Source organism: Ctenocephalides felis, unplaced genomic scaffold, assembly GCF_003426905.1.
Source record: "Ctenocephalides felis isolate EL2017-DRISC unplaced genomic scaffold, ASM342690v1 CF-g0.4_SCAFFOLD_03573, whole genome shotgun sequence".
NCBI classification, from domain to species: Eukaryota; Metazoa; Arthropoda; class Insecta; order Siphonaptera; family Pulicidae; genus Ctenocephalides; species Ctenocephalides felis.
The window spans coordinates 22,570,266-22,580,355 of NW_020539727.1; the positions used below are offsets into that span (position 1 = coordinate 22,570,266).

A 10,090-nucleotide genomic window follows, 5' to 3' on the forward strand; every position below is an offset into this window, starting at 1 on the left:
AGGAGCTCTTCAGGACGCACCGTTTGTACTACAAGCTTGTAAATTTAATATGTTATTTTTTAATAATTTTATATAATACCGCCCGATAGTCCGGAATTTTCGCTACAAGACTTCTACTGTAATTACTTTTTGTTGTGCAAAATGATGTGCCTTTTGAGGACACTTGAATGTGTGAATGTCCCACCACAAACTGTACACTTATGGGATCTATCATCTAAATCATCTAAATCAGTCCCTGCCATTGAAATTAGGGAAAAGGAATTAGGAAATTAGGGAATGTACCATTATTGGAAAGGAAAACTTGCCAGAGGAATGGCCAAAAAGTGCATGAAAATATGATCGTGAATATAAGCAGTTTAATTATTAACCGGTTATAAAAACAATTTATAATTACCGCCCGATAGTCCGAAATTTTCGATACAAGACTTCTACTGTAATTACTTTTTGTTATGCAAAATGATGTGCCTTTTGAGGACACTTGAGTGTGTGAATGTCCTATGTACACTTATGGGATTTAACCCCACTGTGAATGAGCATATGTTGTTTCAATTGACAATTTATAATTACCGCCCGATAGTCCGGAATTTTCGATACAAGACTTCTACTGTAATTACTTTTTGTTGTACAAAACGATGTGCCTTTTGAGGACACTTGAGTGTGTGAATGTCCTATGTCTACTTATGGGATCCAGCCTCTCTGTGAATGAGCATATGTTGTTTCAATTGACTCTTTAGTGTGAACGCCTTATCGCACATTATGCATTTATGCATTAGTTCCTCAGCATGAACGAGCTTATGTTGATTCAATTGACGCTTTTGTGTGAATGTCTTGTTGCATGTTTCACATTCATGTACCTTACCGTGAATGAGCATATGTCTATTCAAGTCGCTTGTTAGTGTGAATTTCTTACTGCATACTTCACACTTATGCAGTCGTTCAGGATTGTGAAGAAGCTTGTGTTTGTTCAAAGTACCCACATGGTTAAATGTCTTTTCGCATACTGTACACTTGTGGGGCCGTTTGCCACTATGAATGAGCATATGGGTTTTCAAACTACCCGCTTGTGTGAATTTCTTATCGCATACTGCACAAGCATGAGGTCGTTCACCGGTGTGAACAAGCATATGTCGGTTCAGGTTATGCGGTAATGTGAATGTCTCATCGCATAAATCGCATTTATGAGGACGCACGCCACTGTGAATGAGTTTGTGGGTTTTCAAAATTCTCACTTCTTTGAATGCCTTGTTGCATAATTCGCATTTGTGGGGACGTTCCTCAGAGTGTGTTAGCATGTGTTTTTTCATTTCACTCATAAATTTGTATGTCCGACCACATATTTTGCATAGCAGACTTTCAGATTCACTCAACGTTAAAGTTTTTTCTCCATTACAAACGTGTTGATCAAAATCCAATTTTACAGCAAATGCTTCATTGCAAATTGTGCACACAAAAGGCTTGACATCTGCATGTATTTTCAGATGTATTTCTAAGGCGCTTGAATCTGGAAAAGTATCGGAACAAAAGGTACAACTATGATAATGTTCGAGCATATGCTGTTCTAAATCATGCTGCCCAGTAAATGATTCATTACATAGTTCACATTCAATTTCTTCTTTTATTTCAAATTCAATGTCTTTAATTGAAAATTCTTGGGGTTCGATTTTAACTTTTGGGACTGACATTCTGAGATATTTGCACCTATAAATAATGGACTTAAATTGGCATAGAACGAATAAAGAATTGCTAATGCTAATAATTATATATATATATATATATATATATATATACATATATATATATATATATGTATTATTTTTGCAGCCCAACTGTCGAATTAAAAAATGATTAAATAACAAAATTACTTATTCCATTAAACGTTTCGACACTTGATGTGTGTCATCATTCAGTAATCTAAAAAAACATAACGTAAATACACAGTTGATGATAAATATAAATATATAAAAGGAGGAAATTATACATACCAAACCAGGAAAAACAACAGAAAACAATTATGATGTAAAATTGATTGAACACTAAATTTGTGTAAAATAATAATATACTATTATATTGACAAACAAGAAATAGAAGGAGCACATATTGCCCTCCTATATTTAATGTTATTGGTAGCAATGCATTGTGGGCACTGTTCAAGGTTAAAAGTACAACGCAGTGTGGACACGCACGTGTAGTGCCTTTTTTGTTCTTTTAAATCAAAAACTCCCTGTTGTTTTTCCTGGTTTGGTATGTATAATTCCCTCCTTTTATATATTTATATTCATCATCAACTGTGTATTTATGTTATGTTTTTTTTAGATTACTCAATGATGACACACATCAAGTGTCGAAACGTTTAATGGAATAAATAATTTTGTTATTTAATCTTTTTTTAATTCGACGGTTGGGCTGCAAAAATGTTACAAATATGCATCAACGTCGACAAAACTATCATATATATATATATATATATATATATATATATATATATATATATATATATATATATATATATATTAAAAATGTCTAGTAATCGGGCATAACATCAATAAAAAACATGAATTTCTTTCAAAAATTTATTTTAAATCCATACGTTTCGGCTGTAATCCTAGCCTTCATTCAGTGGAAACTAAAAATAAAATTAAAAACTAAAACAATTGAATTGGAGTGAAAAGAAAAAATAAAATAGTAAATAGTACTTACAATTAGTTAATTTAGTGTTAAATTGGAAGATTTTAATAATCCATGGTATCAGGATATGGTAAGGCACTACACTATGTATTATAAACATTAAACTTGTAATTACACAATATTTTCACACAATACTAATTTAAAAATCACAATTGGTTAGTGTGTTGTTCGTAGACTGGTTGAAGATGTAATGGAGAAAGGACATTTTAAAAAATATTTTTTACCAAGATTCTACACATGTGTGGACATTTTTATTGTTTTGTAAGAAATTTGGAAATACTATCTAAATAAAAGAGATTTGTGTCGCATAGCGTGTTGAGTTCATTCCGTTTATTTATTGTCTTATTGTTATAAATAGTTAAAAAAGATCCCTCTATAATTCTTCGTTTGAATAAATTTTGTTCGAATTGTAGTACAGTCGGGTTAGAAAAGTCCATATTGTGTTTTAAAGTATAAATATGCTCCGCAATCATAGTTTTAAATTGCGTCGGATTTTTTGAATTGTTTTTATGTTGTTGTAAACGTTTCATTAAGTTATGGCTTGTTTCTGTGCCTGATTACTAGACTTTGTTAATACATATGTCAACATCAAATTCAGAATCATACAATATATACATCTATATATATATATATATATATATATATATATATATATATATATATAAACCTAAATGAGCATTATGTGTTATCCGATACAAGTCGTTCATTATACTGCCGTTATATGAATTGCGTTTATTAACACAAGAGGAATTTAATGAAATAAAAAAGGATTCAGCAAATTTTCTAAGGTCACTATTTTTTTCCGATATAAATATATTCGATATATATATATATATATATATATATATATATATATATATATATATGTATATAAAAAGAGAGGTTTTTTTCAGATAGTGAAATATTATGATAAAATTGTTTCTTGGGCATCCATCCAGTAATTAAAAACAGTTTTATTGAAGGAAAATGTTTTTATTCAGAGAACATACGTTTCGGGTCTTGATTTGACCCATCTTCAGTGCTATAATTAAATATTTCAGGGTTACAATCGAAAACAATATAAAAGATACATAATTACAGACAAAAATAAACTTTGAAAATTATTATATAATTATAAATAAATTATTTGTATAGTGAGTTTCTTTACATTTGTTTATTTTATGGTTGTTTTTCATATATACTTTTCATATACATTGGTTTTACTTATTTTTGTCTGTTAATTATGTATTTTTTTTTTTTATATTGTTTTAATTTGTAACCCTGAATTATTTAATTGTAGCACTGAAGATGGGTCAAATCAAGACCCGAAACGTATGTTCTCTAAATAAAAACATTTTTCAATAAAACTGTTTTTTAATTACTGGATGGATGCCCAAGAAACAATCATATATATATATATATATATATATATATATATATATATATATATATATATATGTATATATGTATATATATATATATATATATATATATATGTATATGTATATATATATATATATATATATACAGGGTGCTTCAAATAAATGTATCCACACTCTGTACTTCCATAAAAAATTCATTTACCGTTCTACAAAGTTAAATTTCAGAAAAATATAAAGCTGAAAGTCCAATGTAAATGAAACATAAATAACAAATGTTAATACATTTCAAATTGGTGACCTGCAGCATCAATACAATTCTGAGTACGAGTCACCACTGATTCTGTACATCGTATCAAAACGTCCAATGGAAACTCGATTGGCCCCCTGCGTCCTATCCACTAGCCCGACAAATTTTGATCCAGGTAAGCTCGTAATAATTGTACAAGTAACCCTGTGATAGTGCGGGGCTAAATAATGCTACCGATAAATCCCTGTTCACGTTTCACCATCTTCTGAATCTATTCACAAAATTGCAACCGTGTTATGTACAGAATCAGTGGTGACTCGTACTCAGAATTGTATTGATGCTGCAGGTCACCAATTTGAACAGTATTAATATTTGTTATTTATGTTTCATTTACATTGGACTTTCAGCTTTCTATTTTGTCGAAATTTAACTTTATAGAAGGGTAAATGAATTGTCTATGGAAGTTCAAAGTGTGTATACATTTATTTGAAGCACCCTGTATATATATATATATAAAATAAAAGTCAAATACATATATATATATATATATATATATATATATATATATATATATATATATATATATAGCTTTTATTTTATATCCTTTATTCTTTATATTGAACAAATCGTGGAACTTCAATGTGACATAACCTCAAATATTTTACCTGAATAAATCCCAGCAATCACAAGTACTTCAACACGTGTACACTTTTATTTATATATATTGTATTCATTATTGCCTTTAGTCCACAGCTATTTGTAATGAGCAAATAAATACGAAATAAAATGCCCCAAAAACAATTTCTAAAATATTTTGTTTGACACTTTGTTAGTTCAGCACAGTGTTGCAAGATAGTTGCCACCATAGAGACAAACTGTAGAAAGAGTTTCTAAACACCGGATAATATTGTGCTGAGAAAGCTGTCTGAAGTTTGCTATAACACATTACAGAATTGTCAAATCTTTTGCACTGTGGTTTCAACTTTTTTATGTTGGATTCGCTGTTACGAATGTGCTTATTGTGTAGCTCGTTCATCTCGCATTTTTTATTTTTTATTCGTGTTTTATTTCATTACATGTTTTCGAATTTAGGGTATCACTTAACTTTCTCATTTTAGGGTATATCACTTTAGTTATAAGCTTACTTTTATTCACTTTTTACTGATTTGCACTTAGGTTAGGTTATTCTTTTAATTTCATTCATTGTTTACGGTATATAGCTTTGCTTATTCACTATTTTAAGGTTTCATTATGTTTACATAATCTACGGATATTACGAATAGTAAAACCTGTTTGTATGAAAAACAAACAGTTCAAGGAAATCTAGAATCTTGTGCCCCCTTGACAATTGTCAAAGGGTGTTTTGCAGATACAATGGCTTACAACAACATATTGAGGTTGATCACACCATCCATATCGAGCATGACATTTTCTTCTTTTAATCGTTTGTTCATTTTCGATTATAAACTATGTCAATGCACTTTTCTTTTATTTGGTATTCTTATGTAGATTTTCAATCATGGAAAAATAAAATTGAGCGGAGAGATATTACTCGATATGTAATAGATAAGTCTGGATACAAAATTATAGATGGGAACAAAATTATAAAAAGAAAAAGGCAAAATTTCAAGGGCATCCAAAAAAATCGGAAAGGCATGTTGTGAATTCTAACTGGTAAAAATTTTATATCATAAATATTTAATATCATTTTGAAATACTGGCATATGCATAAACATCAAGTCTCATTATCGGCTTCATTATTTTAATTTTAATTCTTACTCTCACTAATGCTCTTTAGTTATTAAATAGATGCTTCCAAGTTCATTTACAACTTCGTTTTTTGCTAACAGACTCACGCGTTTGTAATATATTTGATTATTGATTCTCATTTAATATTAGCTGATTTTCACATATTTTATTTTTGTGACACAAGCTCTAACTTTTGAATTTGTAATGCTAATATGAATATTAATTAACAAGAACTTGTTTAAGAGATATATAAGTAAAATTATTTTAAAGAAATACTGTAGTCTGTATATAATTACTCGCAAAGCATTAAAACGAATAAGGAAGATTATGAGTATAAACAATCATGAAGCATGGATAGCTAAAATCGCTAAAATAAAAGAGCTTCTAGTAGTACACAGCATATCATAATACACACTTGCATTAACAATAATAGATCAGAATGGTAAAAATAAAAGAGCTTTTAATAATACACCGCACATCATAATACATACATACATTCACAATATTAGATCAGAATGGCAAAAATAAAAGAGCTTCTAATAATTCACAGCACATCATAATACATACATACATGCATTCTGTGTATCTAATGATGTAATAAACTTCTTCTCTCACAATTTATGGTAGTATTTGGTTTCATTTGTTTATATTATCATTTCAATTCTATCTTTCAAATTTCTAATGTGAATAACATTTATTAACAGCTATATTGTGGAGATAAGTTTTAAATTATGATCATACATATTTCTTTTCATATTATGGCAATCGGTTTTGAATTGTCAATATGATTTATTTATTGTTACTTTACGGTAATAGGTTTTAAATTATAAATATGATATTTATTGTTACATTATGGTAATAGGTTTTGAATTGTCAATATGATTTATTTATTGTTACTTTACGGTAATAGGTTTTAAATTGTAAATATGATATTCATTGTTACATTAGGGTAATATGTTTTGAATTGTCGATGTATTTTTTATTTATTATTACATTATGGTAATAGGTTTTTAATTGTAAATATAATTTATTTATTATTAGGTACATTTTATAGTGATAGGTTCTAAATTGTGAATATTTGATTTATTTATTATAACATTAATAATAATAAGTTTTGAATCATAAAGAATTATGTTTGACTGGTATGTGGTTGTGTGTTATACTGGTATGTGGTACAATTTGTTCTTATTTTTTTTCACGCCATGCTTTACCCATTCATATTAACATTGTGTAAATAGATTTTAACTCATTAACTATTTATTGTAAATAACGGTAAATATTTAATTCACATTCAATAAAAAATATTATCACAATTATGCTTTATCTTTTTTTAAAAAATAGCTTTGTTTGAGTAGCAAAATTATGTGATCTAAAAGTTTTCAGTTATTCAATGTTGCATACTACAGTTTAAACTACTGTTAAAAACTGGAACAGTCCTGGATTTGAATAAGGCACTTATTCTGATAATAAAGATTGTGTTCTAAAATTCAATAAATTGTAGTCAACAATATTTGAAGTTTTCAACAATTATATTGCACACTAGTATGGAACAGATATAAGAAACCTTGGTATTGTATCATACACATAGTCTTGATATAATAAATATGAAAGATTTTAAATGTAGCAGTATTTGGCTTACATAATTATACATTTTTGTGATCAAGCAAATTTGTGCATACAAAATAGTTCACGTTTACCAGTGTTCTTCAATTCATATTAAACCACAAAACAAAGATTGAATAACATTGAATAAGTGTTGTGGCGACGGTTGTTCTGATCTTGACATGACCAAAGTTTCGAAAAAATCTACCATAACATAACAAAAATCCAATATTGCAACAAATTTCTGACTAAATGAAAAATTATTACTAAACATCAAAATAAGAAATTGAGGTTAAGTTTCGACAGTTGCGACAAATGTTTTGACATATATGAATGCTCTGCTGTTGGTATGCCTGCTCAGAAGAATTTCTGATTGTTTGAATGTTGGTACCGTGATTTTTTCGTTTCAGCACTTTATTAATCCGGTGTTTAGAGCCGTGTGTTGAAGGCGTCTGAGTTCTTTTTCTTTCGGGACTCCATTGGAAACACATGGCCATAAAAAAGAAAACCTGTTCAAGAAGTGAGTACTTTAGAAATAATGTAGCTAGTTAGTTGTGCAAGAAATATTTCGCGTTGGTCGCTTTTAATGTGACACACGGTTTGTGCAATCTTGATGCAAGATAACTGGAGCCCCCTTGGGAGTCATTAGCGGTGATCAAGTTATAATTGAAAGGTATGGTAATAGATCATATTATTATATTGTGTAGTGTGTAGGGTAATAGATATTCAGTGTACATTTGTATTATATTCTTGCCATTTTGAAAGGTTCCATTGTCGATTTCTCAAAATTTTTGATGATTTTATTACCACGCGGTTTTACAGGCTCGTGCTGATTTTTTATTGTGATTTAGTTGCAATTTAATTTTAATGCATCGATTTCCAATTTAGATCTTTTTTATACTTATAGGTTATACATATACTTATCGGTTACCTATATACTTATAGTTTAAATTCTTACAACATAACTTATAAGTTACAAGTGAAGATGCTGAAAATCAAAATAAATCTAGTGGGGCGCAGAGCATCGTGCCTTAAGACAAATTGCTGGAACTTCCCGTACCAAAAATTATTTTTTTTCAAACATTAACATTTTTGATACATACACACACACACATACATAATTTTTTCCAAAGTATGCCAAAATGTTCAGGAACCTTAGGATAAGAAATGGAATGAAATAAATGAGTAAATTGTAATTATAAATAACTTGATGAATTATGTTGTGGATGATAATTCACTAGGTTATTTTCTCTTCAGGCCTTTTTGTTTTTCGACTAATTGACATATGCATCCAATTTGTATTGAAAAATTAAGCTTCTGATCACTGAGCCATTTTCTCTTCGGCCCTTTAGTTTTTCGACTGACTGGGATTGACATATGCATCAAATTTCTCTTAAAAAATTAAGCTTTTGATCACTGAGCCATTTTCTCTTCGGGCTCTTTAGTTTTTCGACTGACTGGGATTGACATATACATTCAATTCCTCTCGAAGAATCAACCGTCTGCTTTAATGACTTCTATTGGAAATTTTTAGGTCCTTGATGGATTATATAAACCATCGAGTGTTGCAAATCACACCCAGTAGTTTGTTTTGGGCTCCCTAAATTATGAGAATATTGCTCGTGCTGGTGTAGCCCCATAGCTGCATCCCATTGGAATTATCTTCGAGAAGCTTATTTTGTAATGAAAGTTTGCACAATCTTCCTATGAGACAGTTCAGGACCTTCAGTTTTAAATCCATTTATTCCTTTTTCATTATTATGTGCATTTTCCAATTTAGTTCACTATCTATATGCATTATTAGATTTGTCATTCAAGTATAAGGCCTTGTGTGGTTTCTTTAAGATGTTGTGATTGTTAACATCTGGTTCGATGTTTTATTTTGCTAGCCATAATTCTATTTCTCTTAACGAGCAAAAGTTCTTCGAGTAGGAATTACACATATCCTTCCTCGCAGACTTTTTTAACACGTGAGGCCCCAAATAAAACCCCAACAGTAATTCGAAGAAATGTTGCAACTATCAATCTTACTGTCAATTAATTTTTAAAATGTTTTAATGCAGTATAAATTGAGAGATTTTATTTTAGAATTTTTTGACACTTTTTAAATAATTTGACTATTTTCAATTTTTTTAACAATTTGACTATTTTATTTTTTAAACTATTGACTATTTTATTTATTTTGTACAATTTGACTATTTTATTTATTTTAAACAATTTGACTATTTTATTATTTTGAAACAATTTGACTATTTTATTTATTTTAAACAATTTGACTATTTTATTATTTTGAACAATTTGACTATTTTATTTATTTTGAAACAATTTGACTATTTTATTTATTTTAAACAATTTGACTATTTTATTTATTTTAAACCAATTTGAATTTTATTTATTTTAAACTTTGACTATTTTATTTATTTGTAACAATTTGACTATTTTATTT

The 10,090-nt window shown here is 28.8% G+C and overlaps 1 protein-coding gene across 2 annotated transcripts; it reads right to left on the reverse strand.

The window, feature by feature from the left end:
- Positions 1–386: 386 nt before the first annotated feature.
- On the reverse strand, positions 387–5,155 carry LOC113389022 (zinc finger protein 525-like). Of its 2 annotated transcripts, none has more exons than XM_026626060.1 (2): positions 4,959–5,155; positions 387–1,698 (listed from the first exon to the last, which is right to left on the reverse strand). In XM_026626060.1, the coding sequence occupies exon 2, from the start codon at positions 1,680–1,682 to the stop codon at positions 675–677; it is 1,008 nt and encodes a 335-aa protein (XP_026481845.1). In that variant the 5' UTR covers positions 1,683–1,698; positions 4,959–5,155; the 3' UTR covers positions 387–674. The 2 variants fall into 2 exon arrangements, with proteins under 2 accessions (XP_026481845.1, XP_026481846.1); XM_026626061.1 differs by having other exon boundaries at positions 387–1,712.
- Between the last annotated feature and the right edge of the window lie 4,935 nt (positions 5,156–10,090).

What these genes read in the sequence shown, in the direction of transcription:
- LOC113389022 (XM_026626060.1), bottom strand. Translation starts at nt 1,682, where the DNA reads ATGTCAGTCCCAAAAGTTAAAATCGAACCCCAAGAATTTTCAATTAAA.